The sequence below is a fragment of the Montipora capricornis genome, chromosome 11 (assembly GCF_036669925.1).
Source record: "Montipora capricornis isolate CH-2021 chromosome 11, ASM3666992v2, whole genome shotgun sequence".
Taxonomy (NCBI): domain Eukaryota; kingdom Metazoa; phylum Cnidaria; class Anthozoa; order Scleractinia; family Acroporidae; genus Montipora; species Montipora capricornis.
Genome location: NC_090893.1, coordinates 19,847,657 through 19,864,902, shown reverse-complemented (window position 1 = coordinate 19,864,902; position 17,246 = coordinate 19,847,657). Strand labels below are relative to the sequence as shown.

General features: G+C 39.7%; 2 protein-coding genes across 3 annotated transcripts in view; both read left to right on the top strand.

The window, feature by feature from the left end:
* The window catches only part of LOC138024396 (death domain-containing ATP nucleosidase-like), an 11,149-nt gene extending 10,860 nt beyond the window's left edge, over positions 1–289 (top strand). The window contains exon 4 of the mRNA XM_068871599.1: positions 1–289. This exon is cut by the window's left edge and continues 721 nt beyond it. The gene's annotated coding sequence lies outside the window, so the exon portion shown is untranslated.
* Positions 290–2,988: 2,699 nt separating this feature from the next.
* Positions 2,989–7,582, top strand: LOC138024395 (death domain-containing ATP nucleosidase-like). 2 transcript variants are annotated; one of them, XM_068871598.1, is made up of 3 exons: positions 2,989–3,723; positions 5,950–6,153; positions 7,531–7,582. In XM_068871598.1, exons 1-3 carry the CDS (start codon positions 3,024–3,026, stop codon positions 7,548–7,550), a joined length of 924 nt encoding a protein of 307 aa, XP_068727699.1. In that variant the 5' UTR covers positions 2,989–3,023; the 3' UTR covers positions 7,551–7,582. The 2 variants fall into 2 exon arrangements, with proteins under 2 accessions (XP_068727699.1, XP_068727698.1); XM_068871597.1 differs by lacking the exon at positions 7,531–7,582 and having other exon boundaries at positions 5,950–6,313.
* The last annotated feature ends 9,664 nt before the right edge of the window (positions 7,583–17,246 follow it).

The following is a 17,246-nucleotide window of genomic DNA, read 5'->3' as shown; positions in this document are numbered from 1 at the left end:
AAGAATAACACTGAAGAGATACTATTCTATGAAACAATAGACCCACCACGCTCATTTGCAACAAGGAAGGTGTTCGCGTTACATTTGGAGTATCAGTACAACAGTAAGACATTTAGCAACTTCTGCGAAAACATTATTCACTGCGTAATCGTTTATGATGAGAGAAATCAATTATTGAGAACAAGGCCGAGAACTGATCATTAATAGAGATACCAAATGTTACTTAAATTGTACATCAAAACGCCCTGAAAACGTTTGGTTATTATTAGCATACCTGAAAAAAAAAAAATATATTGTATACGAAATTTTTTCTGAATTGTCAGTTTATATATTTCGCCCTCCGGGTAAGGTGTCGTGTAGTATATATCATGGGGTTTCCTTTTGTACAAAGAATATTTTATATGGGTATTTTACTAACGCGAGATCTAGTAAACAGTCTGTAAAAGAGATATATCGATTAGGGAAGTATTCGGTTTTTTCGCCTGTTTCCGTCACAAAATGATTCAAAACAAAGGACCATTCCTTGGATTTCGTGACCAGTCTACGTATTTTGCTGAGTCATTGTGATTCAATCAATATTAAACTATACCCTCCGTGAGGGTACATTGGGTGCCTATGGTACGTGCAGCGTTCCAGGCAATTTTTTTCAAGTTGGGGTTTGTAGCCGATATAACGCGCGCTCTGATTGGCTAATTGTGACTGGCCCACGGGCCAATTACGGGCTTGCAAAAACAAAGCAAAAAGTAATTAAAGAACCATATAATAAACTACTTCCCAAACAGTATATAACTTATTTACAGACAACTGAAACATTTTATAAAAGCGAAAGTTGAACGAAAAAATTTAAGAAAAATAACAGTAAAATATTTTTTCCAGGCCAAATTTGGTCATTATAGCGTTGATTACGAATTGTTGGATGCAAAACTAAAATTTTCTGCAATTTGTCTGCTTTCTTGGTCATAGATTCGACCGAAAACTGAAGAGGCACGAATATTTTTAGATTGTTAGGAATAATAGATAAAGAGGAATCAATGCGTAATGTGATAATGCGATAAAATGCGACCCATGCGCATAAAATGCGTAATGTGATAATGCGACCCATTGCTAACGGCAACGGAAGCGATCGCATTACGAATAATTAACCTCTGTTGTCAAAAACCACCAAAATAACCGGTCAGTGTAAAATGCAGACTGCAGACTGCAGGTTAATAAAATAATAATGAAAAAAGAGTTAAAAAAGAGTTTGTACACTGAAAGAATTGAAGCTGTTTGAATCCTTGTTGTTGTTGGAAAAAGAATAGTTTCGTTAAGTGAGTTGCTTTTAGGCAAAGAAGTCACCACCCCGTAATTCAACTGTCCATTTTGCTGCACTGAACAAAGTAATCGAGTAATTACCCAATAACTCAATTTATTTTGACACGCATGGCTACAATACCAATTAACAAAGACAGAGATAACGTGGATTTTGCAAACATTTAACGTTTCAATTCAGTCGGCTTAAGCCAGTATGACTGAGGTGTAAAAATTTCTTATTAGGATCCTTTCATTCGCTTTCGTGTACGTTATGTTTATCCTTTAGTTCACAAGTTCGTTTGTTTTGCATCTGGAAGATGTAATTTTCAATTATAACCTCTCCCTAGGGGTTATCACGCATAGCTTAAACAATGTAATCATATAGTACTAATTGCTCGGAATTCATGAATTTCTTTTTGCATTTCGTTGAAACGAAAAAAGACAACCGAGATTATTTAGGTATTCGAAGTAATAATTGTTGGTTTTTCGATCGATTTCCCTCGATGTACCGGTTGTGAAAAATAATTTGGAACATTGCAATGCATCTGGAAGCGCAAAAACAAAGCACAGCTGATTTCAACGCGTACGATCGCATCCCCAAAAGGTGCAGCGACCTGCAGTCATGATAATGTGAGCTGTTGACAGATGTAAAACAGGATTGTCTTTTAAACAATCTTTATTTTATCCTTAGGACTCGTTTTTTTATTACTAATATTTATTTTAACCTCAGTCTGCATTTACCCCCGGTCTGCAGTCTGCAGTCTGCGTTTTACACTGACCGCCCAAATAACCGATTTTTCGACGGAAAATTCATCCCAGAGGATAAAACTATTCACTGGACATGTAATAAAGGTAAATATGTTCGAGCGAAAGCGAAAACAAGCGAATATTTTGACGGAAAACACAATAATGTGAGATCAAAGGAACATGTGGTGAAGACACGCAATTGCGGCATCGCTTCGACAATAATCTTACCTTTTCAGCGATTTTAACGCTTGAAATTCCATTCAATCCACCTGGTCTAGTCTTTGAATTCACTATTATCGCTGCCCTGCGAATCTTCAGTGTTCTACATAACAGCACACTTGGTAAAAGACGGCTCGACGGGCGACAGATTGTTGTCGATGTTGTCGCCTATCTTGTTCAGTATCCAATTGATTTGCCATTATTGAGCTTCATAAGGGTATATTTTGTTCAAAGATCCACTAAAACGCCATTCGCGCTACATGACTTTCGACGCCATTGCCGGTTAAGTTAATCGTTATAATGTGTCCACCAGAGAAATCTACGCATTTCCCACTACCCTCTCGATCCTAAGAAAATACGCGCAGCAGGGTACTATGCACAAAGACACCACTTAGCAGGGGAATGACAGGCAAGACTTTTACCGACATGGAAAAAAATAAAAATAATAAAACGGAGAAATCTACCCCCTTTTCCAGCTGGGATTGCCATACGGCAACCCAGTAAATATAGTTGAGAAGTAAATAAACTTCAAGTGCAAGTGCTGAGCACGCTATAAATACTTCTTTTGTTTTGACGTTCTTCCATTACCTTGTTATGTTTGTATGTTATGGAAATTAATATCGCTTACGGCTAGAAGGAAACAAAGAAATCGAAAGTGACGATGATTTCCGGGAATTTTCCCTTCTTCTGAAGACTCTGAAGTGATGCGTGTCTAGTTGCAATCCTACGTAAACATCATTTTTTACTCATAAACCAAATTCATCATGTTGTCAGCTAATGAACACGACCCACCAGAGCTCAGTATTACTATTCCAGAAAAAAGAGATCTTTCATCAGTTTTCAAGCAATGGGGAGATTTAGTGCTTCCAATAGATATTATTCTATTGACTGTGAAAGACAGCGAATTTCTTGCTTGTTACCATTTTCTGAGGAAACCCTTCCAAAGCTATTTGAAAGAACTTGGCTTTCTCTATTTCGGGGAGATGGGCGAAATAGACGGCATGACACCACTAAAAATCGCGTTAGTTACCTGTTCTGAAGGAGCTACACAGCCGGGAGGTGCACTGATTAAGGTGAAAAACACTGTGGAAATATTGAAGCCGAAAGCCGTGTTTTGTGTTGGCTGTTGCGGGGCTTTGAATCCCGAGAGAACCGACCCTCAGCTGAAGCTAGGAGACGTGGTCATTTCCTCAAAGTTGACTACCTATGCAAACAAAACTGTCACAGATACTGGAGTTCAGCCTTTCGGATTATCTGCACCAGTAGGAAGAGATATTGGTGGTTTAATCAGAAATGCGGCCGACGGTTGGGAAGCCCCATTGAAGAACATGAAAGCGAGAAAAGTCAATGTCCATTGCAGTGGTGAATTTTTGAGTGGACCTGAGGAAATTGACTCACACAGGCGACGGCAAGAACTTGTTCGACTTTATCCCCACGCGATAGCAGTTGAAATGGATGGAGAAGGTAAGAAACATGTAGAGGACTTTTTTAATAGTTTTGACTGCACAGTTATCTCTGTTATATTTCTCTATGTCAACATGCACGAGGTCATTCGATCGCGCAATAACTAGTCCCGCTATTAAAGGGTTTTGTACCCTATTTCATGTCCCTGTCTTACCCAGAAGGTTGCATAAGCATAAGCATGCTTATGTCGCTTGTGTTATGCTTATCGCACAAGTGTGAACCAGGCTTTACCCTGGGTCTCTCTCCTCCGTAGAGGTTCAATCGTTCGTTATATCAAATGAATGGAGGGGATGGTTTCTAAAGAAACTGTGGTGCTGCGTCGGGGAAGTAGTATACAAAATTTTGGTTATATCAACGAAGTTGATAATGTATCAACTTCGTTGATATAACCAAAATTTTGCTCCTTGTATCAATCCGCTGTGCGAAGTGTACTGCAGGCGCAAAGTCGCCTGTAACTCTATGCCTGCACTTACATTACTCAGCGGATCCACCCCACCCAAAGAAAAAACCCTTTGAGCCTCTGCGGAGGAGAGAGACCCTGGGTGCCAGAGGTTTTTCATGCGCGGTTTCCGGTATCGGTCATGTCTGTATTGGAGACCCGCGGCTTCACCGCTCGTGCCGGCCCGGCGGCCTTCGGCCGAAGCGAAGCGAAGCGAAGTATTTCCGTCCGCTGCGCGCGAGAAAAATACCTCTGGTACCCAGGGTAGCATTCGGTGTGAAGTAAAAAGAAATTGTTAGAGTGAAACAATACATTTCTGGGCCAAACGCAGACGACCACCTGGCCTGGGTCAAACGGGTGATACTTCATGCTTTAAATAATTTTGTACACATTAACGTAACCATCCATCATCCTTCATTTTCTTATAAATATACCCTAAACTTGAAACGGTCATTCTCTTTAATGGAGCTCTTTTACGGTGGGCTCTGCTGTATGGCGCAGGGAGGATTTCGACGGTACCTTAGAAGGGTGGACGAGTGGCGGGAGCCCGGGAAAATAAGAGGCAGGAGGCGGGAGAGGGAAGGGCGGGGGAAAAACTTTTCGGGAACCTCCTTGGACTAAAAAGGGTACATGCAGTAAAAGTGGAAACCCTTCTACGGTGTTTAAGTCATATAGGTCATGAAATGTTGTCACTTAAGGTCGAATGGTACACTATATATGGACCAAAAAGTTTGTTTAATTTTGGTGAAAAAGACCAATTGCTTGCTATTGCACTCATGAACAGAAAATGAATTTTGAAGGTTTTACTCAAAATTGTTGCTATGGCAACCAGCCACAACCTTTTGAAGCATTGATGCCAACACTTCCCGCTCTTTTACAAGACAAGATTTGACTGTCAAACAAGCATATCGTGCCAGTTTCTGTTTTGTTCTGTGATATGAACCTAAGTTTTGGCAGTTAACTCTTGTTTCCAGTGCTTTTTACAGGCCTTTTTTGAAAATAACCTCATTTCATACCTCACCCATTGGACAAATCATCCCCTGTGACGTGACAGAATTTAAAATGTTTCAATTTTTTTGATTTATATCACCACAACTCTATTAGTCTTTAACTGGCCCAAGTTTCAAGAATTCTACTTAAATGCCTTGCAAAGTAGAAATGTTGGCGTGAAGTCAGTCGGTCAAAAATAGACATTTGAGGAAAATGTTAAGTTTCTTACAACAAGGATTAAGCATTTAACAAGCCACAAATAACCGAAGGCGCTTCAGATTGGATCTCAGGGTAGGGGTCCAATGGTTGTTCTATTTTGTAAAAAGTTGCTATGGCCGTTGCTACGTAAAAACACTTATATCACTGTATACTTTCCTTAAATTTCACACATCTAGAGGAAAATTTGGCAAGATCATTTCAAAATGTTCTTGACAAGTGTTTCGTCAAGTGTTTAAGGGTCTTTATTCTTGTAAGAAACTGAATTTTTTATGAAAATCACCATATTTTCGGGTACCATACCACCTTAAGCTGTCAAAAGAAGTGATTAAGAGGAACAATGCTAAATGACTGACGGAAACAAGACAGATAAGGGCAAGAGTCGGAAGATAAACTTACAGGAAGTGGTACGGAAGGTTCTGGCCCCCTGTTGCCCCATTTAGGCGAGTAACAAAACCATAAAGGGGTGGACTAAGTGATATCAGGTAAATCAACAATACCACCCTGCCCCCTTAGTTAAATAAAGAATGCTCCATTATTTAGGGTAAAAGCTTGATGTTTTGTTTTGTTCCTTTTCACAGGCGTGTTTAGCGCAGCCCATGATCTTAAGATGGAGTGGGTCATCATCAAAGGCATCTCTGACTATGCTGATGGTACTGCTTCTTTAACTCAACACTGGAAGCCTTTCGCTAGTGTCATGGCTGCTTCTGTTGTCAACAACATGCTCCGTGTGCCCGTGGTATTTGACGACTGGCCTCATTACCAAACGCATGACGTCAGAGGAGGTACACCGAGAGGTGCTATGAACACTTTATCTGCACTTGAGGTCCCAGTTTCGACATTAATTTTTTTGAAAACATTCCAATTTTATCGACCTTTGAGGGCACTTACAATTCCTCCAACTTTAACAGGTTGAGAAATAATTCCTTGGGCAGCTCTTTAATGCTGTTCCATTTCAGGTCCCTAAAATTAGGCATAGTGTTCTTTATTAATTGTGAATTCTTGTATTTAGACGGTTCCATTGCACCGCTCCTTAAGTTAAGATCAAGCATTGAAAGAGCATAATAGGATTAAAAGTCAGAAGAAACATGATCCTGAAAGTTTAAAAACCGAAAATTTGCATGAACCCATATATATTATTAAGTCTACTAAGTTTCACAAGCTCTGTAAATATTTGAAGTCCATGTGTCTTTACCATGATTCCTTCACTAACAAGGGAAAGAGTAAACAGCGATGTCAACAAACATTTTTCTATCTTCTCTCCGCAAGAGATCTTTGTGTTCTTTATGGAAAGAATATCAAAAAGTCAAGTGACGCTATGATCTTCGCAGTTAGGAGCGCAATTTTTGCAATTGCGTAGAGAAGCCTGAAAAATTCAGGACTTCAACGGGGTTTGAACGAGTGACCGCGCGACTCGGGTGCGAAGCGCGTGCGCAAGGGGCTATGAAGCCACTGACGTTGGGAGCTGGTCATTTGTGGGTTCTAATGGTCCCGTGGGGAATGAATCAATGATGAAATGGTATATGAAATGAATCATATATGAACTGCGGATATGAAATCAAGTGACGCTATGATCTTCGCAGTTAGGAGCGCAATTCATAGCTCAGTTGGTTAGAGCGTCGCACCGGAATCGCGAGGTCACGGGTTCAAACCCCGTTGAAGTCCTGAATTTTTCAGGCTTCTCTACGCATTTGCAATAATTGCGCTCATAACTGCGAAGATCATAGCTTCCCTTGATTTCATATCCGCAGTTCATATATGATTCATTTCATATACCATTTCATCATTGATTCATTCCCCACGGGACCATTAGAACCCACAAATGACCAGTTTTCTTGGTTAGAGCATCGCACCGGTATCGCGAGGTCACGGGTTCAAACCCTGTTGAAGTCCACGTTTTGCCGAAAATCAGCGTTGAGCAGCATTTGGGAGCAGAGAAATAAACTCCTTGCTTAATTTTTAATCTGGGATTAGCGTTAATTGGCTTTTGAACAACCGGGCCCCTGAATTTTTCAGGCTTCTTTACGCAATTGCAAAAATTGCGCTCCTAACTGCGAAGATCATAGCGTCACTTGATTTCATATCCGCAGTTCATATTTGATTCATTTCATATACCATTTCATCAATATCAAAAAGGGTACTTCTCTTATCTTTTTCCACAGGAGCCTACACCCGGAAATAGCTACTTCTGTGTTCATAAACGATGGTTTTGTTAAGAAAAAATGAAGGAGAAACGTACAATGAAATTAATTGAGATAGTCCGGCGAATGTCCTTGGATGGAGACGGCGAATGGTATTGTTGGACAAATCTCTGCAAGCCAAGAAGGAACATAAATGCATTTTGTATATATATTTCTCGGAAATCCAATTTAAAAAGTAATCACTATGAAAACGAATTGATAAAACTGACGCAGTTATGAAAAACTACCTTACCTAACACTGCAGCGATTTACAGGTAAACACTGGTACCTTGTAGTTCGTCGCTCATACATGCACCCCTCTCCTCCCACTACCAAGCCCACACGGGGTGTTTTTCAGAACCGTTTTTACCGGTGATAGCATTATGTGTTACTGTTATGTCCAAAAAGTAAATGGATATACTCACAAGAGTTGCAAGTTCACCAATGTGGAGAAAATGTTTTCTTTTAATGTCAGTATTTTATTTCTGGATAAGAATCTGCAAAACAACAAGAAAGAAAACAACAACAACAACAACAGCAACCACAATGAAAATTTAATTTACTATGACGGAGCCTTTATAATCTGGGAGTTGACTACTCATAGGACGACTCAATTGCAACAAAGGTTGCCAACTTTGTAAATACAGGACACATATACATGCAGCTAGTAAGGATATTTGTTTATCGACGCCGATGATGCTCATGATACGCATGACCATGGCTTCACTTCTTTGAATGTTTACGAACGTGGGCGCAGATCTGGGCGCGGAACTGTCTGCCGCATGTTTTGCACCAGTTGACAAGTTCAGCTCTCCTGAGAAACCGAGCCTCATCAGCCATTTTCGCCTCTTGCAAAAAGAAGCTTAGAGATCATGGAGGAGACGTTAGTATCGTTCATAAAAAACGGAAACTTCAAAAACTTCAACGTTTCGCGATGATGGTCCAGCCTATGCAATACTACACCAAATTTACAGACGCGAATGTCTGTGTTGCAAAGGTGATACAGGTTATTTAACTCTGGTTCATGTGTATACATAATATGTCTGGTCTCTTTTGGGTATGTGTTGGAGAGTTTAAAGTTTTTGTTGAGTTGAGAATTTAAATTCATAGGTTAATCAGGGCAAATAGTACATCAAGGCAATAATTAGGGTTGCGATTGGTTTTTGAAGTCTGCGACACCTAACGATTTTCATCTCATTTTTAGATGCCTTTTAACATCGTAATCATAATTAACGAAGATGCAAACTTACAATTCTTGCAGACAGAATAAATCTGAGAGCACGTCTTCAGGTAGCTCCTCTATTTTGTTATTCCTGATGTCAGTAGAGAAAGAAGAGAAAAGAGTTTACATAAGGGTACATGAAGTGTTGCTTGTGCCTGCAACAAAAAAAGAGAGAAATTGTAATGCTTTTAACCATCAGACCCTTTACGTGGAGTATGGTGGTTGTTGAAAAACTTTTTTGATTGGAGGCGGGGTTCGGGAGGGGAGACAAATCTGACTCCACAAAATTACGGTAAGAATTTGATAACTGGCACAATGGTCGTCTCTCAACATTAAATGTCATGTAATTCTCACGAATAATGTGACCAGACAGGCTATAAAATGTATTTCGTTTTGGAAAGGAAATGTTGATGGAATCGCTAGTAACTTATTCAAAGCCCTTATATATCAACAAGGAGAAAAAAAAAAGGAAAGTTAAGAAAATCAAAGTACTTTAAAGGAGGTAGGAAGATAGAGGAAAAGCAACTTTCGAGTTTTCACACTCGTGTTTGCCCGTTCAAGACCAGCAACAGATTGAAATGTTTCTTTTAGCGCAAACCAAGAGCAATGATCTTGATTTTGTTGAGTACTTTTTTTTCTAAATTTGTGGAAGAGAATCACGTTTTGCGGGTCTCTGATAATAGACAAAAGTTAAATCTAAAAAACTTATAATGTCACTTGATTATCAAAGTCACGTGTGAAAAGGGTCCTTAAAGTATTTCATTAACCGTGCTCAGCTCCCTCTGTTCTCCGATTTTCTCGTCGCCCAGGAGCCTTAAGACGGAGCCTCTTCACAGACTATGACAAAAACAGGTTATCCGTTGGGTACTTACAGTATTTTAAGCGCATCCATGCGACGGAATGCTTCTTTGGGTAAGTGTTATGTCGGACTTTGTTAGATTGCTAATTCAGTGGGCAAAAAGACAATATTTAGCAGTTTAAAGTGCTACTGGCCATCAATGAAACTTGTCGCCCTAACATAGACAATCTCAGTTTAGCGTCTTATAGTGAGAAATCTATGACTTTCATTCCAAACTTGTTGGAAATCTATGACTTCCATTCTTCCTCAAAACGTTTAAAGGAGATTTCAGCAAAAATAAGCCAAATAGGTCGCACAGTACGAAAATCCAGTAAAAGAGTTTACTTACAGGATGGTAGCCGTCGTGGGAAGACAATCGAACATGTCAACAGCTGAATTCGACCCATTACACAAAATTTTATTTTCAACTTGGCCGTTCGTTACGTTGCCAGGGCTAAAACACAGATTTCCGCAATCTGCTTGTAGATGAAGAATATATTACTCTTCTTTATTTTACAAAACAAAAAGCATAATCATTACTTTAAAAAACCAGAGGATTTTACCGCAGCTACTACAGCAAAATACATCTCACCTACAACAGTAACTGAGAAGTTTCTCTCGCCAATACCAGCTTCATTCGTAGCCACGCATGAGTAGATTCAATTTTCAGTTAATCGAGTCATTACCAAGCCAGTCCCATTAGCCAAAAAGGTGGAGTTCTTAAAGATGGATAGGTTGATTGGTGGGAATCCTTCGGCGGAACACCAAACAAAGAAACCCGGTGCAATCCTCTCATCTTGGTCTGGGATCGAGACATTCGGTTTATCTACACATGCAAGGTAATAGATTCAAAACACCTTGTCAAATGCATTAATAATTCATTAATAGAAATCATAACCATGACAATTTTTGGGTATCTGATTTTGATTACGTAAGATTGCAACGATTTATTTCTGCGTTCTCTCTACTTACTAGAATTACTACGAAAAAAAGCCAGACTAGTAGAAACTTACCTTTAGTTGAGTTAAATGAGCAAAAACCCGTAAAGTTGGAAAGGGAAGTCAAATGCAGTCCTTGTTTTATTAGCTCCACCAACATAAAATGGCCACGTGACTGTACCGTGAAAGGACGCCTTGCGCCGGTAGAAACCCCCAACGAGGTATCATTTGTACTATTGCCATCATACATTTTCATCCAATTATGTCCATATTCTTGTAAATCAGATAACCGAAAGGTTTTAAATCTTACTCTGACGGTGTGTTTTGGTGGTGCACTGATGACCCAGGTGGAAGTATTGCAATGCTCAGAAGATTCCAACTTGGAAGTGGTGAACTTTTCATGACTTGCTTGAACGTTACATGTCGTACAAGACACATCTATAAAGGAAGATGCCTCAATATTAGATAATTGTGAAAATAAATGCCATTTAAACCACTGCATCTCTCTGCTAAAATTGAAAATTGTGGAACGAGTCGAAAGCAACTGTTTCTTTAGTGTCATTTTAGCCAAAGGAAGGGTACACAGAATTCACTCCTTAACATAATGAAGAGTTTAATTTAAAACAGATAATATACGTTGATTTCGATCAATTTAATAGTTCTATATGTGTCAATTCTGTGAGTCAAAAGTGGTTTCTGGAAAAGGAAATCCAATAAAACATTTGGTTCACATAAGCACCTCCCTTTTTTGAAAGATATTTATCACTGCATTTCAATTAAAAATAAAAGGATAATTTGAAATGATTTCCGCACTCCTCGTCTCTAGTATCGTGTTTATCTGTTTATAACTTATGTATTTGCACAGTTGGTTTTCGACGACACTTTTGAGTGTACTATCTACTAAAGCTTTACCTTTCGGATTCCAAACGAAGATTGCAATTAAAGCTGCTGCTGTATGAGACCAGCTATGCATCCTGAACTCAGTGGAACAACTACAATGATAAACACCAACATGTACCTTGCGCGCCTTCTATATGACCGAAACAGAATAGGTAAGAATTACTGAATACTATAATTGCTATATAAAAGATACTTGACAGGGTAATATCGGAACGGATGGCAAAAGACTCCTAGATAAACAGGCTGGTTACTCTAAAGATAGGTCCTGCACAGATAATATTGCAACATTAAGGAGAAGAATAGAAAAATTACTGGAATGGAACTCCTCTCTGTACCTAACATTCAAAGACTACGGGAAAGTATTTGACATCGTAGACTGGGATGTGCTAAGGAGATTGTTAGAACACTAAGGGATCTCGGAGAAGCTCATTACACTCATCACAAAGCCCTGTGACCATTCCACTGGCAGGGTTCTCCACTACGGGCTGCTATCAAAGCTTTTGATATGGTGATTGGGGTGCGTTAGAGGTGTTAAATGACTCCTTTGCTCTTCCCTCTTGTCATTGACTGCATAATGAAATCAACTCTTGCAGGCCAAAGGCCTGGTATTCAGTGGACTCTAAAGGCTCTTCGGGAGAACCTGGACTTTGCCGATGATCTCACACTGATGTCGCACACCCTGACAGACATACAGAAGAAGCTGCACAGCTTAGCCGCAACATACCTGAACGCTGAGCTGGGCATTGACAGAAATACAGCGGGAGTGATGAGAGTAAACAACAGGTGCGAAGAAAGTGTGAACCTGAATGAATTCCCATTAAATGAAGTTCAGAAGTTCACATATCTCGAAATTTTGGTGAGCAAGGATAGTGAACAGCAAGAATGGGGAAGGTAAGAGCAGCTTTCATCTGTCTCGGGAGCGAAGGGTTCAAAAAGACCAGTAGTTTTTTTAACTCAGGAGGTCTCTCAATGGTTTAGAAAGCTCTGCTATTCTTGGCTGAGATTTATTTGACTGGTTAACCATGCCTAGGAATCTTCTTAGATCTGACTGATCCTTTGGGGTTTCCATCTCCAGTATCGCTTCTACTTTCTTGGGTTAATACGTACTCCTTCGGAATCAATGATGCTAACTAGATACTCCACTGAAGGTTTCGAAAACTCGCACTTCTCTTCATTCAGAGTGATGTTAGCCTCTTGGAGCTGGTGAAGAGTTGCTTCCAGGTGTTTATCATGTTCTTCAGTCGTTTTGCCAAAGACTAGAATATCATCCATCTGACAAAGGGCACCATCAGTTCCTTCCAGAACTTGTGAGATCCGTTTTTGGAAATGTTCACGTGCTGAACTTATCCCAAAGGGTAGGGGGTTGAAGCAGTATCTCCCAAATGGAGTGATAAAAGTGGTAAGTTTTGCTGACTCAGTGATAGACCGATTTGCCAGAATCCTGAATTTGCATCCAGCTTGCTGAACACGGTCGCCCCAGATAGGTGGGCTAGGGTGTGGTCTACACTAGGCAGCGGGTGGAACTCCCTCAGGATGCTCTCATTGAGGTTTGTTAAATCAAAACAGATGCGTACTTTGCTATTAGCTTTTGGTACTACTACCATTCCAGCACACCATTCAGTTGGTTCATCTATCTTGGAAATAATTTGCATTTGTTCCATCCGGGAAAGCTCTTCTTTGGCTTTTGCAGGAGGGGGTACAGAAACTCTCCTGGGAGTACTGAGAGCGTATGGTTTGGCCTCAGGTTTCAGCTTAATGACGTAGTCAGGACCTCGAAGTTTTACAAGTCCCGTGAAAAGTCCTGGAAACTTTGCTTTGAGGTTTGTGGCTTCTACCGCATCAACCTGTTGAACTACAGCAAGAGTTTCTATAGCTGGGCAGCCCAGTAGGGAAATGCGGGCACCGTTCACTACGAATATCTCCTGCTCCGTTGTTTTGTCTCCTTTCTGGACTTTCCCTACAAAACTTCCACGCACAGGGAGTGAAGTGTGGGCTGGACCAAACAATGCCTTGCTTGATTTTACGAGGGGTGGGGTCGGTTGTAGCGCTTCGTAGATGTTATCAGGGATTACTCTCACGTCAGCTCCAGTGTCAATCTCGAAGCGAACTTGTGCGCTATTAAGCATTAGATCTACTGACCAAAAGGTGCTGTTCGTTTCAGTTCCTATTTCACCAAGAAACCAATTTTCATCTTTTTCCACTTCGCCAACCGTTTTGGACGATTTACAGACAGTTCCCCAGTGGCCTCTCTTTGAGCACTTGAAACAAGTTGCGTCTTTAGCTGGGCAGTTCACTCGCTTTTGAGGCGAGGAATTTCCGCAGCGTTCGTAGCGTGTCGAAGAAGGCTAAGAAGGCGATTTCTTTAGCAGCGTTTTCCTAGGTTTCAGCCCGTTTTCATCCTTGGGTTTCGGAGGGTTCTTTCGTGTTACCTTGACCGCGTCGACGTTCTTCTTTGCAACTTCAGAATCCTTGAAGTCGTTCCTAAAAAGGGCTTGTGGCTTCTTTACAGCTTCGCTTTGTCGAGCGTGATTGATCGCTTTAGCCAGAGATAATCCCGGGTCAAGTTAAAGTTTCTCTGATAATTTTGAGTCTTGAAGGCCCACCACAATTCGATCTCGGATCATCTCATCTTTTAGGGTTCCGGAATCGCACTGTTCAGCGAGTGCGTGCAGCGCTGTAATAAATGTGTCAACAATCTCGCCATCTTCTTGGCGCGCCGACTGAACTTTAATAAAATTTTGGTGAGCTACAAAATGTTCATCAAACTTCGTTTTGACGGTGTGATATTGTTTCAGCTGCGATGAGGAAAGTTTGAAGGAGGTCAAGATATCGTCTGCTTGATCTCCCATAACGTAGATCAGCGTGTTCATTTGGCTCTCTTCTTCTTCTTCTTTCGCCAGACCAGATGCTTGGCGGAAACGTTCGAATCTTCGGCTCCATTTCGGCCGCTCTTCTTGACTACTGAAATCAAACCTTTCCGATTGCTGGACTCGGAAGATGTCATGTTTCGTCCTATCCCACTTCTGACACCATGTAATGTTATTGAGAGGCGAAACAGGCGAAAACACAACGGGTTTAATCAAATCACAACAAGTACAAGGAGCACATGGTAGAGCAACCCGCCCGCTAAGGCTAATGGGAAATCTAAGGGATTACATCACACTTGATCATTCCTTGCCAGAAATTCCCAAGAATTCCAAGTTTTTTGGTATTGGCTTATTTGCATATGTGGGAAAAGTTGGGAATTCCTAGGAAATCCTAGGTATTCCCAAAAAACTGTGAATTCATTTCGCAAGGGAAGCATGTTCAATGCGTTTGCCTGCATTTGCGTTTTCGTCAAACGCAAACGCAAATACGTTAAAATAAACTGCAAACTAGTTTACAACCAGTTTGCAACGCATTGGATGGTTCGCTTATCTTTGAGCGGTACTGTAATTTTGAAGGGAGAACATGCCAAACAGATGTTAACAAAATAATAGAAGAGAAGTTCTACAATTATTGATAATTTTATTATTAACTGCACATTTATGGGTTTTGGAATTTTTTTCATGAAACATTCAAGTCCCTCGAGACCCATGAGTGTGGACTGTTAGCTGCAATTCTTTAGCTGAATAAAGCTGCAAATCTGCCGTTCAAATCTGTTTAAAATATAAATGTTATAAATACTTCTATTATTACAACAGCGAAGTAAAATTTGCTAGAGTGGTGAAAAAAATATGTTAGAAAGTAGAAATGCAGGCTGTACATGACTTAACAGAAAACAAAAGAAAGTCATCATAAAAGTCACTAAAGAAAAGGAAAAAGCTACATAATTTAGTTTCTTTTGTTTTTTTGTTAATTATGAGTCTATATTAATTATGCATACATGGGCACATGCATAAGATGACATGACAAAGAAACTGTTCGCTAGAGGATCATCACATGTTTTACATTGGGAAAGGCTAGAGCTCTATTCTAATGGCAATTTTTCTCTTTTGTGATTTTGATAGCATTGAAATTAACTCTTGGAAGCACTCACCAAGCAGGCGAGTGAAGAGCAAATAGTACTCCGCCGTACACATTGCCTCCCGCCAAATTATCCCCCCCCCCCCCCCTTTCCCTTCTGATCAAGAAAAGCAAAACAATTGTGCAGTTGTCACTCTTATTTGTCCACGATGTTTACATGTATCCACATGTACCATGTACATAAACCCAATTGCAAGTTAGTATTTTATCACGATTCAAGATGCACTGAAAATAAAAAAAAACTTAGAAAAGTGGCGACTAGTTTCGCCAATATAACGGGAATTACAACCCGCACAAGACACTTGGTACACTACCATGGCTTTTAGACCAACAGGAGTACGACCTTTCACACTAAACATGTTTTTAATTTTAAGTGAAGTGAAAACTAATTTAATAGTTAGATCAGATTTGCAAAAGCGCTTAGTAAGTTGTTGGAGTTTAAGGTTCGCTATTTTAGAATAATGGCCGACAAAAGGGAGTTTAAAATAACTTGTATCATTGTCATCATTAATGTTCCGGCTTTTTTGAGAAGACCAGTCAAGATACCGCTTGAAAGTTGTGTCAATAATGTGCCAGGGAAATGAATTACGTTTCAAAGTGTCGGAAAGTTTATTGAGATCGTTTTGAAGGCCGGAGGAATTGTTGTTGATTTTATAGATTCGGTCAATAAGAGTTCGAATAAGGCCAATTTTGTAGCATGATGGAGTAAAACTAAAGAAATTAGTTAAGAGACCAGTGTAAGTGTTTTTTATGAAAAACTGAAAAAACACAATCACGCGAAGAGTTGTCAACAAGTATGTCAAGAAAGGAGAATTTACCATCATTCTCTTTCTGAAAAGTGAATTTGATGTTAGGGTGCCGTGAATTGATGTAATCAAAAAAATGACATAGCATCCTGTTCGTTATGAAAGACACAGAAGGTGTCCTCAACATAACGCCTATAGAGTAGAGGGTTATTCGAATGGTTGAAATTATTAAGCCACGTTTCCTCGTGGAAACCAAGAAAAAAATTAGCTAGGATGGGTGCTAGTGGAGAGCCCATCGCTACCCCATCAACTTGATCATAAAATTTGCCATTAAAAAGAAAATGAGTCTCGGCTGTAGCGAATGAGAACAATTTCTTAAGGTCGGATTTTTTGATCGGAAATTGAGGGTCATGCTTGGGAATAAGGTCAACGGCAATATCAATAGTTTCATTTAACGGAATATTGGTAAATAAACTTTCAACATCGAAAGAAATGAGAAACTTGTTGTTAAAATCGAAACTCGTGAGCTCTTCAACAAAAGAGAATGAATCTTTTACCGAATACTTACTAGGTAAAAGTGGAGCAATTAGAGAACTTAAATACTTAGCTAAATTATAATTATAAGCTCCAATAGAAGATACAACATACTATAACAGCAAGAATGATAAATACTGTAGAAAACAGACAACTTTTTTGAAAGACATGTTCGCTCACCTGGCTCAAACTACTATATCTCCTCCTACCGTCCTTCAAGCAACGATCTAAAGAAACACCGTATCCTACGAACTCTTAGGAACAATTCCAATATTATAATTCTCAAGTCTGATAAAGGCAATGGAGTAGTTATTTTAGATCGCAACATTTATTTAGATTCTTGCTTTGATATACTTAATGATAAATCTAAATTCAAAGTATTAGAAAAAGATCCCACTTTATTAAGAGAAGGCAGACTTAAGCGTTTCATTAGTCTACTTAAGAAAAAGCATTCTATTGATAATGATACCTATACTAAGATTTTTCCCAAGGGCTCACAACCAGCAAAATTTTAT